At 37.1% G+C, this 24,666-nt stretch overlaps 1 protein-coding gene across 1 annotated transcript in view; it reads left to right on the top strand.

The window, feature by feature from the left end:
* RASSF6 (Ras association (RalGDS/AF-6) domain family member 6) overlaps nucleotides 1–24,666 on the top strand; it is a 93,184-nt gene that overhangs the window by 60,493 nt on the left and 8,025 nt on the right. Inside the window, exons 3-6 of the mRNA XM_006898464.1 lie at nucleotides 3,573–3,651; nucleotides 12,771–12,913; nucleotides 21,624–21,721; nucleotides 22,949–23,133. Coding sequence (XP_006898526.1) covers nucleotides 3,573–3,651; nucleotides 12,771–12,913; nucleotides 21,624–21,721; nucleotides 22,949–23,133 — 505 coding nt within the window. The remainder of the gene's footprint in view (nucleotides 1–3,572; nucleotides 3,652–12,770; nucleotides 12,914–21,623; nucleotides 21,722–22,948; nucleotides 23,134–24,666) is intronic.

The raw sequence follows: 24,666 nt of genomic DNA, 5'->3' as shown, positions 1-24,666 counted from the left end.
AGCCTCTTCTAAATATGTTTGACCTTCTGGGAGTTCCCTGTCTGTGTACTTTTCTAGCTACTTTTTAAATTATCTTCCACAGTATTTTGCTTGCATTTGATATTAATTATATTGCTCAATAGTGTCCTGTCTGTTGGATCACCTTTCTTGGGAATGGGAACAAATATGGACCTCTTCCAATCCATTGACCAGATAATTGTCCTCCAAATTTTCTGACATAGAGTGGTTAGAATATCCAGAGCTGCATCTGTTAATTGAAACAAGTCAATTGATACCTCATCAATTCCTGGGGCCTTATTTTTTTTTTCCAGTGCCTTCCAAACAATTTCTATTTCCTCTTTCATTACCATTGGCTCCTGCTCCTGTGGTACTTCCTGAAATGCTTCAGGATCAGTCAATTCTTTTTGGTACAGTGATTCTGTGTATTCCTTCCATCTTCTTTTGATGTTTTCTGGTTCGTTCACTATATTGTCCATAGCATCTATCAATATTGTGACTTGAGGCTTAAATTTGTTTTGAGTTCTCTAAGCTTGAGATTGCAAGCGACTCGATGGCACATAACAACAATAACAACAACAACAAAGCTTGAGAAATGCAAGCGAGTTCTTCCATTTTTATTCTATAATTACAGCTCTCTGCACATTTCTTTATAATACTTTGCTTTGTCTTCTTCTCAAGTTGCCTTTTGAAATCTTCTGTTCAGCTTTTACTTCGGCATGTTTTCCCTCTGCTTTTACTTCTCGATACTCTAGTGTAATTTTTAGAGTCTCTTCTAGCATCCATTTCTGTTTTTTCTTTCTTCTTTGTCTTTGTAATGACCTTTTGCTTTCTTTGTGGATAATATCCTTGATATCATCCCATGACTTATCTGATCTTTGGTATTCAATGCTTCAAACTTATTCTTAAGATGATTCTGAAATTCAGATGGAATTGGTTCAAGAGTATATTTTGGTTCCTGTGGACTTATTTTCATTTTCTTTGGCTTCAATTTGTACTTGCACTTGATTAACTGATGGTCTGACCCAAAGTGCGCCCTTGACCTAGTTTTGACTGTCAATATTGAGCTTCTCCAATGATTCCTTACACAGATGCAGTCAATCTGATTCCTATGCAGTCCAACAGGTGAAGTCCATGTGTAAAGCCACCATTTATGTCTTTTTAAAAAATCATTTTCAATGATAAATCATTGAAAATATAAAACTTTTTCATTCTATTTCTAGCTTCATTTCTATCACTATCCCCATATTTTCCAACTACTATTTCTTCTTTGGAAGCAGGAGTGGCACCGACTTCCTAAACCACATGCCTCTGAAAACTCTCTATGTACTTGGAGAAACGACAATAGTTATAGAAAGCCTTCAGGCCTTTGTTCATAGGGTCACTGTGAGTCCTGCTCGACTTGATCACAACAAACAACAACAACAACAATTCCTTCTTTATAGTTTCCAACTTTTGCTTCCAGTCACCAATTATCATTAACACATCTTGGTTACATGTTTCTTCAATTTCGGACTGTAAGATTTGGTAAAAATTTTCAATTTCTTCCTCTTTGACTCTAGATGTAGGAGCATGTATTTGAATAATAGCCATATCAACAGGTTTTGGGTATGTGTTTTTTTTTTGTATGTGCATAGATAATGTCCTATTAACTCGCAACATTATATTTCAGGATATAATTTTAAATCACTTTTTAATTTTTTCAGATGTGTAGGAAGGATTTGAAAAGATCATGGCTTGAATCAGGCTCACCTTCACCTTCAAACTGACATCTTTGCTCTATAAAACTCTGGAGCAGTCCTTAACAGTAGATTTTCCCAGTGCAACACGTGTTTTGATTTCTTAACTGCTACTACTAAGGGTGTTGATTGTGAATCCAAGTAAAGTCAAATGATTGACCATTCCAGTCTTTTCTCTATCTATTATGATGTTGCCTCTTGGTTGAGTGGTAAGCATTTTGCCTTCCTGATGTTGAGATGTAATTCATATTGAAGACTGTAGTCCTTGATCTTCAGCAAGTGCTTCAAGTCTTCTTCACTTATTGCAAGCAAGGTTGTGTCATCTACATAACACAGGCTACTGAGTCTGTCTCTGGTCCTTACACCACCACATTGTTTTTCACTGTCTTCTATTTTCTACCAGCTGTATGGTTATGGTAAGACCATAAACCTCACTAATTCTCAATTTATTAACCATAGTGAAAGTCATAGTTGTCACAGGATTAATTCAGATTATGTGTATAAAGTTCATAGATAATCATTCTATGTTGTTGTTGTTGTTAAGTGCTGTCGAGTCGCCGGCGACTCATAGCGACCCTATGAAGGAGAATCCTCGATGCTTGGGTGCCTTTCATCCTCTCTCCAGGCTCGTAGAGTTTCCGGAGGCAAGCTATTACGGAAGTGGATGCCACTCCTCCTTCTAAGCTCTACAAATCTTAGCAAGTGTTAATTATTAGGGACTTGTGGTAGTCTAGAGGGTAACCCAAAAGGAGGTGATTCTAATTCATCAGCTCCTCTGAGGGAGAAAGACGTCAATCTACTCCCATACAATTTACAGTCTATTGAAAACTCCCTGGATAGTCAGCAATGAGTCAGTTCCTGCTTGATAGCAATGATTCATTTGGAGATAAATTGCTAAGCAGGTAACTATCCTGTCTAGTGTCTGTGTTTTCTAGAATGATACAAAAGGATGGGTCTCTGACAAAGCAAAAGAATATGAAAAGAGTTTAATATACAGTTTTTTAGCACAACAGCAACGAGGTTTTGAAGTTTTATTATGTGACATTTCCTGTATTTATGAAGACATGATTATGGCTTCCGTGAAAATCATTAGAAAACTCTGGTGACCTAGTAGATAAGGCATTGTGGTGTCAACCACAGGCAGGCAATTCAAATACACGAGCTCCTCTGCAGGAGAAAGTGTATCTAAGCAAAACTAGTTACGTTTAATATGTGGCAGTGATGCAATTATTCAATGCAAGAATAGGAAAGCACTGATTTTCTACAGACGTACATTTTGAAACTGGAGGGTAGGGTAAATATCTCAACCTGTGGAATGGCAAGAGAAAGGGTGGGAGCAAGGTGGGTATCAAAGTTCACCATCCAAGAGCCTGCCTGGTACAAGAAGTGAAGTCCTCAAGCTGGGACTATTCTTAAGCCATTGCTGTATCTCCAGTAGGATGTAAATGGTGGGACAACAACAAATGCTTCATTTAAGTTGGTTAAATATTGCCTCTCCACTAAAAACAAAAAAAACAAAAGGAGATATGGAGTAAATTTGTGTTTCATTGTTGTTCTTCCACATCGTACTTTTCTTAACACATTGGTCTTCATCACTTTCCCTTCTTTGGTTATTTATTTATGAATGATCACATTCAGAATTGATGAGTGTTCCAAGAATGTTTCAATTATCAACAGGCCACATTAGGATAAAATAACAGCAAAATAAAGGTTCCAAGGAAGGATTTTTGCCTAATATCTTTATGAACTGAAAGTCCCTTTTATTATCTTTTACTGTTAAAGAGCCTAAGATTGATTGTTAACTGATTTTTTTTCCTTATTGTTTTTCTTTTTTAGTGAACAGCTTAATTCTTTACTACAGACCTACAACATTTTTTATGGGGACCAGAAAAACCTGCATATTTTATGCACACAGGTAAGCATACCAGAGAAATGCAATTTTGTGTGAGTCACAAAAAACCAAAATGCTGTAAATGTAAAAGGGGAGTAAGGATGAGTAAAAAAGAAACCTCCTAAGACACAACATTCTTTGTAAGTGCTTTCTTCTTCAAACAAAGAAAAACGCAAACATTTAGAAAGTCAGAGATATTCCAAGACTGTGACTTGATGATGAATTTTAAAAACAAAAATCAAGGTCAAGTTAAAGATGCTGCTATTCTTCTCTCAATATTTGTGCCAACCAAATGTGAACTCTTACTCATCCATTTCTACTGTGTCATTGACTATGCAAAGGCATTTCACTCTGTGGATCACGACAAATTGTGATTAACCTTAAGGAGAATGGGAATCCCAGAACACTTGATTGTACTCATGTGAAACTTATACTCAAACCAGGAAGCAGACATCAGAACAGAGCAAGGAAACACTGCATGGTTCAAACTCAGGAAATGAGTGTGTCTAGAATGCATCCTGTCTCCATACCTTTTCATACCTTTATGCAGAAGAGATCATTCAGGAGGCTGGCCTTTAGGAGGGATATGCATCAAAATTGGAGGAAGACTCATCAAAACTGAGGAGGACCTGAGGCACTTGCTGCAGAAAATCAAGGACTGTAGTCTTCAACTTAAATTGAAACTCAGCATTAGGAAAATAAAAATTTTCATCACTGGGACAACTGGCAGCTCCATGACAGACCGAGAAGAGATTGAGGTTTTTAACAATTTAAGCTTCAGCAAGAAAACTATTGGACATAGTTGACCAATTCAGCAAAGTAGCATGATACAGAATCAACATACAAAAGTCAGTTGGATTTCTCTGCAGTGACAAAGAGAATACAGAGCCTGAACTAAGGAAAACATTACCCTTCACAATAGCGAATCACACAATTAAATACTTGGAAGTAAATCTAACCAGAAACACAAAGGATCTATTCAAAGAAAATTACAAAACATTACTATAAGAAACAAAAAGAGACCTGGAGAAGTGGAATAATATCCCTTGCTCATAGATAGGAAGACTCAATATTGTGAAAATTGCAATACTACCAAAGACAGTTTACACATTCAATGCAATCCCAACAAAAATACCAATCCCATTCTTCAATGAGATGGGAAAGGTAATGTCCAGTTTCATTTGGAATGGAAAGAGGCCCCGAATAAGCAAAGCACTCCTTAAAAATAGAAAAAGGTAGGAGGCATCTCACTCCCTATTTTAAAGTCCTACTACACTGCTGTGGTGGTTAAGACAGCATGGTACTGGTACAATAACAGACACATAGATCAATGAAATAGAATTGGGAACCTGGAAATGAGTCCATCTACCTATGGTCAACTGATATTTGACAAGGAGATGAAATCAGTTAAGTGGGGAAATGACAAGCCTTTTTAACAAAGGGTGTTGGCAAAATTGGAAAAATATCTGCAGAAGACTCAAGCAAGATCCACACCTCACTCCATATACAAAAACCAACTTAAGGTGGATCATGGATCTAGGACTAAAACCAAGGATTCTAAACTTCATTTTTAAAAAGCTTGGAAGAACTCTAGGAGTCCCAATCCACAACATAAACAGTCTTCCAAGTATCCTGAAAAATCTACAACCAGGAGAAGATAAAATAGATGAATGGGACCTTCTAAGAATCAAATCTCTATACACATCCAAAAACTTCTCCAACAGGGTAAAAAGGGAAGCCACAGACTGGGAAAAAGTGTTTGGGAATGACATGTCAGATAAGGGACTTATATCTAGAATTTGTAAAATACTTGAACACCACAACAAGATAAAGGTAAATAATCCAATTGAAAAATGGGCACAGGGTATGAATGGACACTTCACCAAAGAAGACATTCAGATGGCCAATAAGCACATGAAGAAATGTTCAAAATCCCTAGCTCTAAGAGAGATGCAAAACAAAACAACTATGAGATATCATCTCACCCCAGTCAGAATAGCAAAATTTAACAGAACAGCAAGCAACAAATGCTGGAGAGGTTGTGGAGAAACTGGAGCCTTTATTCACTACTGGTGGGAGTGTAAAATGGTGCAACTACTATGGAAAGTAGTGTGGCGCTTTCTCAAAAAGTTGTAAATAAAGATACCATTTGACCCAGCATTTCCAATACTGGGAATATACCCTAAAGAGACCATCGACGACATCCAAGTAGATATATGCACACCCATGTTTACTGCAGCTTTGTTGACAATAGCAAGGAGTTGGAAACAACCCAGGTGCCCATCAAGAAACGAATGGATAGAGAAGCTGTGGTATATTCACACAATGGAATACTATGCTGCATTGAAAAACAAGGTACTCGTGCAATATTATTGAAAATCGGTGACCTTGGAGGACATTATGCTGAGTGCAATATCTGTCACAAGACGACAAATACTGCATGGTGCCACTGTTGTAGAATGAGACTGACATCGGGGTCAGAGTAAGACTGAGAAAAACTGGATAAATTATGTATACTGCATTGAAACAAATGAGGGAGAGAATAATTTAAAAGTGATACATGATAGGGTATTATGGTTATCACAAGAGTCCAGAATAAAAGTTGCATAGTGGAGTGTACTCATGGTGGTGGGATGGGTACAGGGGGATTGTATACCAAAGAAAGAATTTTTCTTTTCCTTTTCAAAGAGAGAAGTGAACTGGGGGGGGGGGAGGGCTGGACAAGGAGAAAAGTGCAACAATGAATGATGAATGGAAATCCAAAATTTCTGTAGATGTTCATTAAAATTAATAAAATATTTTTTTTAAAAAAGCATCCTCAGCTTCACAATTAACACTCTTGGCACCGGTAGTCAGGAAATTGAAAGATGAATTGCATTGGAAAAATCTACTTTCAGTGCTCTGTCCAAAGTGCTAAAGAGCAACAATGTCATACTGGAGACTAAGGTGTGCCTGATCCAGCCCATGGTCTTCATAATTTCTTGCTATGCATCAGAGACCTGGACAATGACTAGGGATGACAGAAGAAGAATCGATGACTTTGAGTTGTCGTGCTGAAGAAGTTTACTGAACATGCCATGGACTGCCAAGAAAACAAAAATTTTAACCTAGAGAAGATGAAACCAAGCTGTTCCTTGAAGGCAAGATTTTTGAAGCTCTATCTCACATACTTTGGGCATGTTGCTAGGAGGGACTGTTCCTTGGAGAAGGGACACCATGCTTTGAAGTGTGGAGGGACTGCACAGAAGAGGAAGACCCTGGACACAGTAACTGAGATAGCTAATGAAGGTAATAGGTGTATTGGAGACAGTGAGATTGGCTCAAATGAGGGCAAGTTTCAGAGCTATTATGCATAGAGTTGCTGTGAGTCACAGACAACTCAATGGAACATAACAACAATAATCCTAGGACTTAAATATTTATAATTGTCAAAATCTAAGATTTAGGTAGTATGATGGCTTAAATGTTGGGCTTCTAACTGAAAGGCCAGCAATTCATACCTACCAATTGTTCCATAGGCAAAAGATAGGCAGTCTGTGTCCATTGAGATTTACATCCTCAGTTCCATTTGTTCTGAGTTGGAATCTACTTGATGGTAGTGAGTTGAGATTCTTTGTATTTTGGATTGGTTTCTTTTAAGATTTTGGGAAAGATCAAACTTTAGGAAAACGACAGTTTATATGTTAATCATTTTCACACAATTTATGATTTTAAGAAGTTTATTTCCTATCACTCATTCTCTCTTTGGTGTCAAATCAGTTCCAATTCATGGCTGATCACCAATCAGAGAAGTGCAGTCTTTAAATTAGCAGCATAACATTCTGAACACTAAGCCAGCCAAGCTCGATAATATTGTTGTTAGGTATCATCGAATCAGAGTTAACTCATAACTGGCCATGCAGAGGGCTTTCAGGGGCAGTAGAACACACGGGAGGAGACTGCCTATCTTTCTCCCTGAGAGCAGCTGGTGGATTGGAGCCTCCTGCCTTTGCTCCTGCAGTATAGCTCCTTACAACTAAGCGGCCAGAGCTAGTAACAGTTAAAAAACCCAACAACCTAACACAAAAAATTGTCTTCATATAAGGCACCTTTTTGTTTATTTTGTCAGAAGTGGTTTTGGGTTTTTTAACTGCTTCTTTGGAAACAGGAGTGGCATCCACTTCCTAAATAACATGCCTCCTGAAACCCTATGAACTTTGATAAATGTCCATAGTTGTAGAGGGGCTTCAAGCCTTTTGTTCATGGGTCTCAATGAGTCATGCTCAACTCGAAGGCAATCAACGACAACAACAACTATCTCTGGTGACTTAATGATAAGGAGTCACACTGCCAACCCTAAGGCGGGAGGCTCAAATCTACCAGCTGTTATCAGGGAGAAACATAGACAGTCACCTCTGGCATGACTTACAGCCTCTGAAAACTCACTGGAGGGTCAGCTATAAGTCAGTTCCAGCTCCACAGCAATGAGCTGTTGTTTTTGGGTTTGACTCTACAGAATTCTATGGATACAGTAATTAAGAAACTGGGTAAAATGCCTTGCCCTCACGCTGCTTACATTCCAGTAGACAAGAAACAAATGTATAGTGTCTATTATAATAGCTGTAAAGAAAATTGAGGGAGCTCTGGTGACCTAGTGGTAAGAAGCTAAGGTACAATCTCAAAGGTACATGGTTCAAATCCACCATCTGCTCCACGGAAGAAGGACAGATAGATAATTTCTTCCCATGTGATGTTCTGCCCCTGAAAACCTGCTGGAGGGTCAGCTATGGGTCAGCTTCGACTTAATGACACTCAACAACAACAACAACTGAGGAAAACAAAGCAATGACAAGGGCTCAGGGAGTGGGATAGAGTGGGGGAAGAGAGGCCTTTGAGCGGAGTCTCAGAAAGGGATGAAAGAGCAAACTCTGTAGAAGTATATGGGACAAAATTCCCAGGTGCCAGTTGTTGTCCAAATAAAGGTCCTGGGCCTGGCCAGCAGGAAAAATTGTTTGTCATAAGCCAGGTGAAAATGAAAAGCTACAGATAGTAAAGTCAAAGAAATAACTGAGAAGCATGAGGGGCCAGATAGCATATGGTCTTGCAAAGACTGTGACTTATATTTGGTGTGAGATGGGAAAAGGAATTTTAGTAGAACCAGAAGCAGATTTCTTAGTAAGCAAGTTGCAAATATATGCATATGTAATAAGAAAGCATATGTAATATGTTTTCTTACTCATTTATACAGAAAAATTTCACATATTTTTAACTCCTTCCAAGATTGAAGGTATTTTATATGTAAAGAATTCATTGAGTTTCATCGTGCAAAGAGAGGATGCTATACATCAATAACTGAACCACAGGATTTGCATCCTGCTGTTTCAGAGAAACAAATCATGTTTGGTTGTTAGACATAGCTGACTGGCAGCCCTACCTCCCAGGAACTAGAGAGGCAAGTTATAAAGTGAGAGCAAGCAAAACTTTGTGATAATAATGACTTCAAAGTAGGCTTATCAACCAGAGAAATAATCATTAATAACATTTATTATGTATTTATTGACTATCAAACACAAAGAATTAAGAGCCATTATAATGCCCATTTTTCAGAAGAGGAAGCCCATGCTTAAAGGTACTTGCAATCAGTAACAAAATTAAGAAGCGTCATAGGCAGAGTTTGAACACAAATCTGTATGAGTGAAGAGACTTAAGTGTCCATCATGCTCTTAAATAAGAACTGATTTGATGTTTGTTAAATAGTAGATTTTTTTTCCCATAAAAACTGAAGTTAGGTTTGGATTGGAAATTACTTTTCTTTGTTTCTACACTTTGAAAATTTTCTATAATTATAAAATATGAGTTTAATAACCTTGTTTTCTAGCTCTTAATATTAGAAGTGAAAGGCGAATAAACAAGGTCCATGGGGTATGTCTTGGCCTTAATGCTTCTTTAATATCTAAAGTGAAAGCAAATGTTCAATCCAAGTTTGCTCAGTTTTATTTCCATTGCTTTTTCTTCTTTAGTTAAAATGTTTCTAAGTTTTAAAATCATATTTTTTTAAAAAATCACATTTTACAGTGGTTTTGTTTCCATTATTAGTTCTATATAATAACTGCATTACATTTTTCCTGTGCAGAATAAACAGGTACACATTGCTAAATCTCTTAATATCTTCTTCTGACTTTTAAGCTTCTAGTTTTTAAACCTCCTTTAAATTTTAATTAAATTATATAGAATTAAGTATCTATTTAGTCAGAGAATTACAGTTCAAAAAACATTTTAAACATATAAGGCCCCTGGACCAGTAGACAGCATCATGATCAATGAAGAGATTTATATTGTCAATTATTTCATTGTGCTTGGATCCACAGTCAACACCCTTAGTACCAACAGTCAGGAGAGCAGGAGATGGTGGATTGTACTTGGTGTAAGATGGGAAGCATTGGTTAAGTCTACTGTGAGGGATCTCGCCAAAGTCCCGAAGAGCAATGATGTCATTTTAAAGACTAAGGTGCAACTGATCCAAGCTAAAGTCTTTTTAATCACCTGCTCTGCATCTGAGAGATAAATAATAACAGGAAAAGAATTGATGCTTTTGAGTTGTGATGTTAGAGAAGTGTGCTAAATATCCCATGGATCACCAAAAGAACAAACAGATATGTCTTGGGGAAAGTGCAATTAGAATATTCCTTGGAGGCAAAGATGGTGAAGCTCCATCTCACATATTTTGAGCATATTATTAAGAAAAGTTGTTCTTTAGAAAGGCACTTCATGCTTGGAAAAGTGGAGGGTCAACAGAAAAGAAGATCCTAAACAAAATGAATTTGTACAGTGTCTCCAGCAATAGACTCAAATGTTTCAAGGATGACAAGAACACTGCAAAACCCAAAGGAGGGTCAGATTGATTGAATGGCTATGGGCTTGGGCTATTCATTTGTTCAGTTATACCCACTGACATGAAGTCAATTCCAAGGTATTACAACCCAGTTAGACAAAACAAAACTATACCATAGGGTTTATAAGGCTACAATTCCTTACGCAGATGGACTTTCTCCCAAGATTTTTCTCTCAATAAGTTACTTACCAGATCTAACTGCTGGCTTTGTGGTTAGCAATAAGATTCTTTAAGCACTGTTCCCTATGGATGTATTTGTGATTGTTGTTTTAAAACTAAAATGTTACAAAAAAAATAGTTCTTTTATTCATGAATTTAGAAACAAAAAAAATTCCTTCTGAGATTTTTTTAAAGAATCTATTGATTGATTAGAACGTTATGGTTTGGGGCTTTACTCCCCAGCATCTAATCCATGTTGAGTTGATTTTTGTGTACCATGTGAGATGTGGATCCTGTTTCAGCTTTGTGCAGGTGGAAGTCATGTTTAGCCAGCACCATTTGTTGAAGAGGTTATCATTTCCTCTTTTGATAGCTTTGATTTCCTTGTTGAATACAAGTTGACCATAAACAGCTGGGTCTATTTATGGATTCTCAATTCTGTTACATTGATCTATGTGCCAGTCATTGTACCAGTTCCATGTTATTTTGGTTACTACTGCTGTGTAGTAGGTTTTAAAGATAGGGAGTGCTATGCCTCCCACCTCATTTTTGTTTCTCAGAAGTCTTTTGCTTATTCGGGGTCTCTTGCCTCTAAAATTTATAAATAAATTTTATAATTTCCCTTTCAAACTCCTTGAAAAATGAATTTGGTGTCTGGATTGTGATTGCTTTAAACATGCAGATTGCTTTTGATAGGACTATCATTTTCATGACATTGAATCTTCCTATCCATGAACAGGGCATATTTTTTTACAGTTTCTTTAGGTCTTTTATTGTGTCTTGCATAAAAGCTCTGTAGTTTTCTTTGTATAAGTCTTTTGTATCTCTAGTTTGGTTCACTCTCAATTTGTGGTTGGCTATTGTAAATGGTATTGCTTTCTTGATTTTCTTCTCTGAGATCTCTTTATTATTGTAGAGAAATCCTATTGATTTTTGAATATTGATCTTATATGCTGCCACTCTATTAAACTGGCCTATTAACTCTAACAGGTTTTTTGTTGTTGTTGTTGAGTCAAGATTAGAAAGGCTAGTCCAAAGTATAAAGAGATTGTCAAATACAAGCTGAAATGCACAATCTAAAGATAAAACTGATGCATGAGACCTTCTAAAGATTAAATCCTTTTGCACATAAAAAACTTTTCCCAACAGGTTAAAAAGAAAACCTACAGCCTGGGAACAAACATTTGATAATACTATGTCAGACAAGAGTTTAGAACAAAGTTTACAGAATACTCCTATACCTCCACAAGATAAAGACTGATAATCCAATTACAAAATGGCAAAAGACATGGAAAAAATTTTTGCAAAGGAAGACATTCAAATGGCAAACAGACACATGAAGAAATGCTTCAAATCTCTGGCAGTAAGAGAGATGCAAATCAAAACCACAATGAGGTACCATCTTTCTCCACTAACAGTAGCAAAGTTTAACAGGACAGCAAGTAATGAATGTTGGAGAGGATGTGGTGAGAAAGGAACTCTTATATATTGTTGGTGGAATTATAAAATGGTACAACCATTCTGGAAGGCAGTTTGGTGCTTCCTCAAAAACTGAACACAGAAATTCCATATGACCCAGCTATTTCACTACTTGGAATATGCCCTGAGTATATGAGAACTAAGGCACAAACTGAGGTTTGTACACCAATGTTCATAGCAGCATTACTCATCAAACAGCCCAAATGTCCAACCACAATGGATTGAGAATTGATGGTACATTCACACAATGTAATACTATGCAGCATGCATAATCAATGATTTTTGTGAATTATTACTTGAGCATTATGCTGAGTGGACTAACTCAATCCCACAAGTATAAATATTTTCTAAAACCATTATTGTAGAATGAGTATAAGGATCCAGGAGGGGTGGGAGAGGCTGAAAGAGGGATGTGGATGTGCAGGGGGAGGTGGGATTAATCATCAGGTTGTATGATTTGATGGCAGGGGGTGAGGGAAATTGAAAGACTTTGTTTGAATTTGTATTTGAATTTTGTAAATAAACTAGTAGAAAATTTTAAAAAATTGTTTAGAGACTTAATTTCTCCATCTTCATTTAAAACATGTACATTCTATAAATAATACAAAGCCAATATATGTGGTTTCTTACCTAGACCGGGGATGGTCAACTAATTGTTGAAGGAATGTTGGACATTTTCTGGGGAGTAAGACGGCCAATACAGCTGAAAATACAAGATGAGAAGCAAATCCCTTCATACACACCAATGAAGTCACCAGACATCTTTTCCCACAGAGGGTAAGCTATATATCACATGTTTTTAGTTCCTTTTAAGATGATCTTAATCTTATCTTGTATTCTACCAAGTTCTTCATCCACAGTCTGCACCAGTAGGTTATATCCACTGCCATGTAGTAGTGAAGAAAAGAGCATCCAGGATGCTGGACTTTATGAGGAGGAATGTGGTGTCAGGATTGGAGGTAGACTCATCAACAACATTTATTATACAGATGACAAACCCTGCTTGCTGCAACTGAGGAGGACCTGAGGCATTTACTCAAGAAGGTCAAAGACTGCAGCCTTCAATATGGATAGAAGCGTAACATCAAGAAAACAAAGATTCTCACCAATGGGCCAATTGGTAGCTCCATGGTAGATGGAGAAGAGATTGAGATTATTATCCATCACCACAAACTCAAAGTTTTAAGGGGGCTAATTAATCTAGGATGCTGTGGGCAGAATGTTAAATGTCCCAGGAAGCATCAAAAGAACATAGAAGGAGTACTTTGAATTACTACACCAAAAAGAATTGCCTGACACAGAAGAATTTCATGAAACAACATATAATCAAGAGGCAATGATGATGAAATAGAACGTTCAAGCTGCTTTGAAGGAATTTACAAATAACAAGGCCTCAGGATTGACAGCATACCAATTGACATATTTCAACAAATAGCTGCTGCACTAACAGGAGCTCACCAGGTTGTGCCAAGAAATCTGGAGTACGACTACCTGGCCAACTGACTGGAAGATATTCATTTTTATTCCCATCTGAAAATAAGGTGATCCAAATAGAGTGTGGAAATTATCAAACAATATCATTAATATCACATGTAAGCAAGAGCCTGCTGAAGATTATCCAAAAACGACTGGAATAGCATATCAACAGAGAAATGCCAGGCATGCAGGCTGTGTTTAGAAGAGGCTGGAGTACTAGGGACATGACAGCCAATGTTGGATGAATCTTAGCTGAAACCAGAAAGTACCAGAGGAATGTCTGTGTTTCTTTTACTCTTTAAAGGTCCCATTCATCAATTTATCCTCTTTAGATTGTGCATTTCTGGCTTTCTTTATACCATAGACTAGGCCGTCTAAGCTTGACCCCCACTTGTCTCTGATAACCTTTGTGAGTTTGGGCTTTACTCCCAGGTCTCTGATACACCTTGAGTTGATTTTTGTGTATGGTGTGAGATGTGGATCCTATATAAGTTTTCTGCAAGTAGCAGTCCAGTTTTGATAGCACCATGTGTTGAAGAGGTCTGACAGCCATTTTTGTCTTTTTTTTCTTCTCATTTTTGTAATAAATTTTTATTATATCCTTGATGTCCTTGGACATCATGTCCACTCTTCAAGCCATAAAAGATATTCTTGAAATTATTTTCAATTCTCAACACCATAGGTATTAGTAAGTTGAGATGGACTGGTAATGGTTATTTTTAATCAATTAATCATTTGATCTATTGTTATTATTAAAAGGAATAATGCCTCACACAATCAAAAAGAATGAGTGAAGATTGATTCTGAAGAATCTATAGACATACAAAGAAGATCTGTTAATACAACTATTTTTCAAATGTGCACACTAAACATTTAAGCCAAAGATCACAAAATTCAAGACAACATTCCAGAATAAGAAATATAACCTTGCAAAGAGGACTGAGGCAAGGGGAGGTAGGTAATTGTGCAACCATTTTTTTTAAAAAAATGTGAACTGGGAAAGGGGTAAGGGAGGAAGAAGGGGGAAATGTGTAAGAATGAATAAATGAAAGTTTGTTCATTAAAATCACAATGAAAAGAAAATAAAAAATAAATTGAAGCCCTGGATTGCAAATGAGTTGCAATACTTGGACAGAATACTGAAAGGTCCAGAAAGCATCAAAAGAAGATGGGGAAAGTACACAGGTCACTGTACCAAAAAGGACTGGACAACACAGAAGTACCTCATGAAACAACTTATTTTCAAGAGGCATGAATTTAAAGCTGATCTAAAGGAGTTGACAAAAACAAGGCCCCAGGAATCTATGGAATACCAATTTCAACAAACAGATGCAGCCATGGAAGTTCTCACCAGGCTGTGCCAAGAAATCTGCAGGACAACCACCCGGCCAACTGACTGGAAGAGATTAATATTTACTACCATTCATTAAAAAAAGGTGATTCAGTGGAGTGTGGAAATTATACAACAACAACATCACTAATATCACACATAAGCAAAATCCTGCTGAAGATTATCCGAAAGTGACTGGAACAGTACATTGACAGCGTACTACCAGAAATGCAAGCTGGGTTTAGAAGAGGCGATGGTGGCAATGGGTACAACAATACCAGTGTAAGATGGATCTTGGCCAAAAGCAGAGAGTACCAAAGCAATGTCGGTCTGTGTTTCATTAACTATGCAAAGGTATTTGAATATGTGGATCACAACAAATTGTGTCTAATCTTAAGAAGAATAGGAATCCCAGAACACCTGATTGTTCTCATTTGAAACTTATACTTGGATCAGAAAGCAGTCATTGGAACAGAGCATAGAAGCACTGCATGGTTCAAAATCAGAAAAGGGGTGCATCAGGGATGTGTCCTGTCTCCATACCTTTTCTATCTGTATACAGAGCAGATCATTTGAGAAGCTGGGTTTATGAGGAGGAATATGGCATCAGAATTGGAGGAAGACTCATAAACAAACTGCGTTTTGCAGATGACACAATCTTGCTTGCTGTACCTGAGTAGGGCCTAAAACATTTTTTGCACAAGGTCAAGGACTGTAGTTTTCAATATGAATTGAAACTCAACATTAAAAAAAGGAGATTCTCATCACTGGGCCAATTATCCATGATAAATGGAGAAGAGATTGGAATTGTTAACAATTACAGCTTGTTCAGTGTCATAATCAACACTCTTGGCACCAGCAGTCAGGAAATAAAAAGATGAATTGCATTTGGAAAATCTTCTGTTAGGAATTTCTCCAGAGTATTGCAATACCAAGAATTTCAGTCTAGAGACTAAGGTGTGCCTGATCCAGGCTGTGGTCTTTGCAGTTACTTGCTATGCATTGGAGAGAAGAATTGATGCCTTTGAGTTGTGGTCCTGGAGAAGAGTGTAGAACATACCATGGACTGCCAAAAGAACTAACAGATCTTTCCTAGAGAGGGTGAAACCAAGGGACTCCGGTAGACAATGGTTTTGAGACTGCATCTTACATACTTGACCACAATGTTTTGTTTTGTTGTTGGTTTTTTGTTTGGGGTTTTGTTTTGTTTTTTTCATTAATTGGCAAGAAGATGCAATGTCATTTGACATGGCTTCTCCTTGACTTCTTTTTCTGTAATAGAGTGCTCAGTCACCCAGTGGACAGTTCTTTGTTTTAATTTGCTCCTAGGAATCCTCACTCTGATGACATCCTTAAAGTGGCACACATTTAAAACCCAAGTGAGTTTAAGGTCATTTGTAAATTGATTATTCCTTCACTATAAAATTATCCTGGATTCCCCTTTTAATATTAGGTTTCAGTAGGTAGGACATCCACTAATCCTTTTTTTGGGATCACAGATTATATTATCTGCAGCAGTGGACATGGAATAAATAAAGGCTGTGGAAGCTGTGTACTCAGCTGCAGACAAAGCAGTAAGTTCACGACCTAAGAAAAGCATCTATCTTAACATTGGTAGTTTGTTTTAATTGTATTTGCAATGAGTCGTATTCAGGGAGTGTCAGCCTAATGGGAGTGGTAGAGGCTTTAAAATAAGTCAATTTGTTTAAGCTGTGGCCACCTGTGATGCTTTATGGAAATGATTCTCTAGGAACCACTTTGGTCTCTAATATTTACTCCAAGTGTTTATTTTAGAAATTTTTTATTAAAAAGAAAAAAGAAAACCTTCATTGATTTTTTTAATCTCTTTTCAAAGTCAGCTTTGATATACATTGGACAAGGCAAAGTATGATGACAGAAAGAGCCGAAACTGGACAGGTGTACATTTAAATAACAGAAGCATGTTTTTTCCTTTATTTCTTTCTTACGATAGGTAGGCAAATGACAATATGTTCTTTGTCTATCAAATTTTCCTCTACTTTATATTTTGCAATACATTAGAAACTCTCCCCTCACTTAAATCTGCAAGTGACATAAATCCTAATATTGGGTAAGAGAAATACAAATAACCTTGTTTGGGGAAGTTAAACTATTTAATTAATAAATAAAGTTGTAGTCAGTTGTCTTTTGGAAATTCTGAATGCCGACCATGGTTGTGTGTGGTGACATTTGGAATTAAGCTGAACCAGATTTGAAAATGGGTGTCATCTGCTGTGGTCCATAATTGTTGAAGGTTCTTATATTCTACCATATGAAACATGGTGGGTTTCATATGCTTTACCTTCTTTACTTTGTGCATTTTATTGATATTCCCTCTTTTCCATTGTGAACCCTCCTCTGATAATTTTATCAGCTCACTTCTGATAAATAAATAAGGAAACTCTGGTGGCATAGGCCTTAGGGAATTGCACTGATAACCCAAAGGGCATGCCTCTCTCACTGTTTGAATCCACCGTCAGTTCCATGGGAGAAAGATAGGCAAGCTACTCCAATGTGATGTACACCCTTGGAGGTTCAGCTATAAGTTGGTTCCAATTCAACAGCAGTTGTGATAGTTTGTTAAGTTATCTACTAGAAACTACAGAAAATGCATAACTTTATCTACCGTAAGAGTAACTAGATTCTGATTCAATAGTTAAATAGTTCTCTTTTGAGTAAATTTACTACCTATAGATTATGAACTTTATGACTTAATTTTAACCAGATCTATCCAAGACAGCTTATGTCCAAGATAGCCAAACAGCTATCTTCTAGTTTGCTGGAAAATTAGCTAGCAAGTACAACAGGATTTCCTTATCTACCTCATATTAGAGGTTCAAATGATAGACGTTCAAACAAAGAAAAAAGTCAAATGGGGGAAGAATCATATTTATTCATATGAACCACTATTAATATTCATTTTTTGTGGTCACAGGAAGAACGGTTACTGTACAAAAGATCCTTAATAGGGTAATAAGAAATGATCCCAGGGGAGCTCTGGTGGCCTAGTGGCAAGAAGCTGCACTGCAATCCCAGAGGTGCATGGTTCGAATCCACCAGATGCTCTGCCGGGAAAGGAGGGACAATCTCCTCCTGAATGGGATCTTCTAAGACTCAAATCCCTATGCACATCCAAAAACTTCTCCAGTAGGGTAAAAAGGGAAGCCACTGACTAGGAAAAAGTATTCGGTAATAACATATCAGATAAGGGACTTATATCCAGAATTTATGAAATACTTGAGCACCACAACAAGATAAAGGTAAATAATCCAATAGAAAAATGGGCACAGGATATGAACAGGCACTTCACCGAAGACGACATTCAGATGGCTAACAAGCACATGAAGAAATGCCCAAAATCCCTAGCCCTAAGAGAGATGCAAATTAAAACAACTATGAGATATCATCTCACCCCAGTTAAAATAGCAAAATTTAACAGAACAGCAAGCAACAAATGCTGGCGAGGTTGTGGAGAAACTGGAACCCTGATTCACTGTTGGTGGGAGTGTAAAATGGTGCAACCCCTGTGGAAAGCAGTATGGCGCTTTCTCAAAAAGTTGCAAATAGAGATACCATTTGACCCAGCAATTCCACTACTGGGAATATACCCTGAAGAGACCATAGCTGACATCCAAGCAGATATATGCACACCCATGTTTATTGCAGCTTTGTTCACAATAGCAAGGAGTTGGAAACAACCTAAGTGCCCATCAACAAACGAATGGCTAGAGAAGCTGTGGTATATTCGCACAATGGAATACTATGCTGCATTAAAAAATAAGGAACTCATGCAATATTATTCAAAATGGTTGACTCTGGAGAACATTATGCTGAGTGAAATATCCCAGTCACAAAAGGACAAATATTACATGATGCCACTGTTGTAGAATGGGACTGTCCTTGGGGTTGGGGAGAGACTGAGTAAGATGGGTTCAATAATGTATACTGCACTGAAACAGAGGAGGGAGAAAATTGTTTAAAAGAGATATATGACTAGGTACTTCTGTCATCACAGGAGTCTAGAGCGAGGGCTACATGGTGGAGGGGACCTGGGGGAGAGTTTGTAAAACAATGAAAGAATCCTTTCTTTTACTTTTTCATAATTTTTGACTCATGTACTTATAACTTGTTAGTCAAATTTGTGTCTTCTAGGTTGCAACACCCCCATGATACATCTTCAAGGATATGAACATGTACGGCCAAGCACAATCAATAAGAGTGCATCTAAATTCCAAAATCAATCTCCATAATAGTCTATGTGTTTCCTACTGCCAAAGGGGCCCTTTAGAGTAGTGAGAGAAGATCTTCACCCTGAAACACACAGCGTCCCTTTTCAGCAGGAAGTAGCTAAGACAATACGCCATCCCCTTTTCCTTATGAATCAGGGTGAAGTCTCTCTCAGGGAGGAGTGATAGGGAATGGCAAAGGACACACCGACAAAGGAGATTAATCAGAACTGACTTTGACAAGCACTGTGGCAATTGGACAATTAAAACAGACATTCGGATGGCGGGGAAGAAGAACAAACTGGGGAGGAGGGTGGAGAGAATGGTGCAGCAATGAAGGAGTGAAAGCCCAGAATCCCTGTGAATGTTCATTGAAACTAATAAAATTTAATAATAATAAAAAAAAGGAAAAAGAAAAAAAAAAGGTCCCATAAATTGAAGACTCTGTTCCCTAAGAAGGAGCCTTAGAAGTAAATCTGTTAAAGTATTCTACTGCTAACCTAAAGGTCAGTGGTTCAAACCCATCAGCCATCCTGCAGAAAGTAAGATGTGGCACTCACTCTTCTTCCACAAAGATTTACAGCCTTGGAAACCTGTGGAGTAGTTCCTCTTTGTGCTACAGTGTTGCTCTTAAGTTGAAAATAGTGTATTTGGGTGGGTATTTACCTAAAAGGATGGAGGAATACCTTGGTTTTCTGTTGTTCCTGATTCATCACAAAACAGATCTGTTCCTGTGGTTATGTGCTGTGAGTTGGAACAGACTCCTCACTAACCCTCCAATGGATTTTCAGGGCTATAAATCACACAGAAGTCAACTGCCCATCTTGCCCCTGCAGAGCGGCTGGTGAATTCAAACCGTGTGCCTTTGGGCTGGAAGCACAGCTCTTTACCACTATGCCACCAGAGCTTACTGAAACAGATACAGGTGATAGTAATTAGGGTGACGACAAGGATGATGGAGAAGAGAATGTTCATGATAATTTAAGTATATATTGAATGGTTACTATGCATTGGGAATGGTTTTGTGGATATTACACAAATGAATTCATTTAACCTCAGAAAAACCTATATCTTACCTTGTTACAATTATCATCCCCATTTTATAGATGAAGAGGCATGGGTGGAAAATTAGTTATATCAGGCCAATAAATAAAGTGAAGTTTAGTATTGCTGTAAAAGACCCCAACAACTCTTTTGCCCAGTTTTCTTTTGTCTTGGCTACCATATAGTGCCAATGTTTAGAATACTATATGGAATCATCATTTTCAAGAAAGGAAGTTTCTTATACATTTCTGTAAATTGCTTTATTTATAACAAAGGCTTTAAACATAAATATCACATCTTACTATTTTAGATGTGCTAGATAACATGTAAAAATAGTGTTCCTAATATAGATAGTTCATATATATTTGAGAAATTAACACTTAATACTTAAACTAAGAATATTGTGAGAAGGCGAGCTCTGGTGACCTAGTGGCAAGAAGGTGCACTGCAATCCCAGAGGTGTGTGATTCGAATCCACCACTCTGCTGGAGAAGGAGGAACAATCTCCTTCTGTACCAGACAGATCTGATTTGATGGTACACACACAAAAAAGTAATAAAAAAATTAAAAAAAAATAATATTGTGAGAAATCTTTACAACAATAGTTGTGCTCAACTTGAAGGCATTTAACAACAACAACTAATTCCACTTGTTCATAAATTTTACTATAAAACCCTGTGTTTCAGTGTGTAACCGAATTTTTATGGGAGGATTCCAAGATAAGTTCAGCAAAAACAATGGAAATATTTAAAACATGTGCTAATAATTTCACATTTTTTAGTAGAAACATTGTTGTTGTTGTTGTTGTTGTTATATGTAGTCGAGCCACCTGAAACATTACTAATGTCATAAAATTGTCTTAGTTTTATATGTCTGACTACAGTGATGCAAAAGTACTATATGTGGTTGTTAGGTACCATCGAATGCAATATGACTAATAGCAACCCTATGAACAACTGATCTGAATCCTGTCCTATCCTGTGCCATCCTCACAATCCCTGACACACTCAAGTCTACTGTTTAGTGTGTCACTGTGTCTTGCTCACCTTCACCGTCCCTCCACCTTTCCAAGCATGATGTCCCTCTCCAAGGAATAACCTCTCCTAGCAACATGCCTAAAGCATGCGAAATAAAGCTTTCTCATCTTTGCTTCCAAAGAGCACTAGGGCTGCACCTTCTCCAAGATATATGTATCTGTTCTTTTGGCAGTCCATAGGATGTTCAGTACTCTCCTCCAAAGCCAGCAATTTTTCATCTGTCATCCTTATTCATCTCCCAGCTCTTAGCTGTACAGCAAGTGACTGGAAGTACTATATAAATACTGCAAATCTGAAAATCCTCATAGAATTTAACAATGGGACTAATGTCACTCTCACAATTTATTACTTTGCAGGGGAATGACACGCTGGGGAGAATTCGATGATCTTTATCATATAAGCAATCTAGAAAGAAATGAGATTCCTGTGCCTGAAGCAAAGAACTTCAAAGAAGGTCAGTATCAAAGTATCCTTATTAGGGCAGGTTGTTTTCTTTGTTTTGTTTTTCTAAATAAAAAATAAATAAATAGACCAAAACCCAAAATAAAGCAGTACTTCTAATGTTTTTCTGAAATTTAACATTTTGTAGAGTCTTCAATAAATTCTAGGGCTTTTTTTTTAACATATATACATTTTACATATGTGTGTATGTACATTTCAGTCTTTTAGGAGCAAACTAGCTTAAATCACTGCTGTGGTCGGGTGATGCTTAAGAAACTTACTTTGCTTTGTAAAAATATGATGGCTTTTACAACCATGCAGCAAATCACTTATACTTAATGGATGAGGAGAGGTAATTGAATAAAGCTGTGTATGTAAGCATGTTCAATATTTTCTGTAAGAATTAGGATCATTCTCAGAGGAAAACTGCTTGTAAGGTTCAAGATAGAGTTGTATATTAAAATACAAATGGTAATATAGTTCTTCTCAAATAACACACAAGTAGGGGGGAAATAAGTTATTATAAATATGCACACTTATTTCTTATGTCTTAGAAAGGAAACATACTAAGTTTAGCCTTTGTGATACAATTTCATTCAGACAAGACTCATTTCTTTCATTACTCTACAGCAAAATGGAATCTGGCCCATTTGGTACAATATTAAAATGATATTTTAGATTTAACTTTAATGTCATAATTATTTAGCCAAATGGTAATGAAATGCATTATTTATCCTTAATGAAGAAATTTATTGTGAAAATAAAGAATTAGGATCATTAAGTATTTGCAATTGTTTTTTATGTTAGAGCTCGCCCCTCTAACCAAAGCCTACATATTCTAAAGGCTAACTGTAGGTTTGCTATGAATCTGAATTAACTCAACAGCCATGAGCTTTGGTCTTTGGGTACTTAATGGCACAGAATTAGTTATTCAATTTCTTCCAGCTGTAATATCCTGAAATTCCATATCATCCATTACCCTCAGTCAAAAAAAGATTCAAACTCCAATCACATGATAATTTCCTACGGTACAAAATTCACTACAAGGATTTGCTAGAAATAGCCTCAGGCATCATTTATGATCTCAATACACAGCTGAACTGTAGACTGTATAATGCTTTTTAACAACCGGGATGCAGTAATACTGCAAAAGGTAAAAAAATAGCATGTGAAAATCCACCCAGGATTCAAGGAAGTGGGGAATTAAATGACATGAGCTTATAATCTTTATTCCTCCCAGATTATTTATTTTGTCACAGCAGCACCCTGAAGCTTCACACAGATGAAGAACCAGAATCCCCACTACTCTATAGAACCATGAGTGAAGCAGCCTTAGTTAGAAAAAGGATGAGCCCTCATACGATGGACAAAAAAGACAGACACAGCCATAGAGCCTCTATTAATGGACATTTCTACAACTATGAGGTGAGTCAGTTCAATTTAAGATAGTGTTATCTATAGAACTAACAATACTGTTCATTTCAGCTTACTACTATATTACTATACTATTATATTAATAACAACGGTGATATACTGCATTCCAACACACTGTGAATGCATGTGATCTCCATAGAGTTTCCAATGGCTAACTACCTTCCCTGAAGTAGATCACCCGGCCTTTTTGCTAAGTCTCCTCTGGGTGAACTATCCCCTTCTCTTTAAGCATCTGAGAGAATGTATTAACTGTCAGTGTCAACCAGGAACCTCTGAAGAGTAACAATTATATAGCATACTTGACATTTGTTGGACACTTCCTATGTGGTAGAGATTAAACTATCTGCTTTAAATTGATTTTTTTTTTCATGAGCTCTGCTGGCCTAGTGGTAAGAAGCTATGCTGTAATCCTGAAGGTATGCTGTTTGAACCCACCAGCCACTTGACTAAAGGAGAGGCAATCTCCTCCCATGAGACTAATTGCCTCTGAAAACCTTCAAGAGGGTCAACTATGGGTCATTTCCAACTTTGAATATACAACAACAATTAATAAATAAAACCAATCTTTTACATAGAGAACAGTATCTTCTCCCCTTTACAAATGAGTTCATTGATGTTCACAGAGGTTAGTTAAGAAGTTTATTTTAACACTCAACAAAATAGGATTGAGGGGAATTTCTTCAACATAGTAAAAAGTATTTATGAAAAGCCAAGAGCCAACATCGTTCTCAACGGAGAGAGGTTAAAGGCATTCCCTTTAAGAACAGGAACTAGGCAAGAATGCCCGCTCTCACCTCTCTTATTCAATATTGTATTGGAAGTCTTAGCGAGAGCAATAAGACAAGAGAAGGAAATAAGAGGTATCCAAATTGGCAAAGAGGAGGTAAAATTATCTCTCTATGCAGATGACATGATAGTATACCAAGAAAACCCTAAAGACTCAGCAAGAAAACTATTGGACGTAGTTGACCAATTCAGCAAAGTAGCACGATACAAGATCAACATGCAAAAGTCAGTTGGATTTCTCTACAGTGACAAAGAGAACACAGAGATGGAGCTAAGAAAAACAATACCCTTCACAAAAGCTAATCACAAGACAAAATATTTGGGAGTAAATATAACTAGAAGCACAAAGAATCTATTCAAAGAAAATTACAAAACATTACTACAAGAAACAAAAAGAGACCTGGAGAAGTGGAAATATCCCTTGCTCATGGATAGGAAGACTCAATATTGTGAAAATGGCAATACTACCAAAGGCAATTTATACGTTCAATGCAATCCCAATAAAAATACCAATCCCATTCTTCAAGGAGATGGAAAAGGTAATCTCTGATTTTATTTGGAATGGAAAGAAGCCCCGAATAAGCAAAGCACTCCTCAAAAATAGAAAAAAGGTAGGAGGCATCTCACTCCCTGATTTCAAATCCTACTACACTGCCGTGGTGGTGGTTAAGACAGCATGGTATTGGTACAATGACAGACACATAGATCAATGGAATAGAAATGAGAGCCCAGAAATCA

Source organism: Elephantulus edwardii, unplaced genomic scaffold (assembly GCF_000299155.1).
Source record: "Elephantulus edwardii isolate Elephantulus edwardi_28Jun2011 unplaced genomic scaffold, EleEdw1.0 scaffold00230, whole genome shotgun sequence".
Taxonomy (NCBI): Eukaryota; Metazoa; Chordata; class Mammalia; order Macroscelidea; family Macroscelididae; genus Elephantulus; species Elephantulus edwardii.
This window is presented reverse-complemented; position numbering and strand designations above follow the sequence as displayed.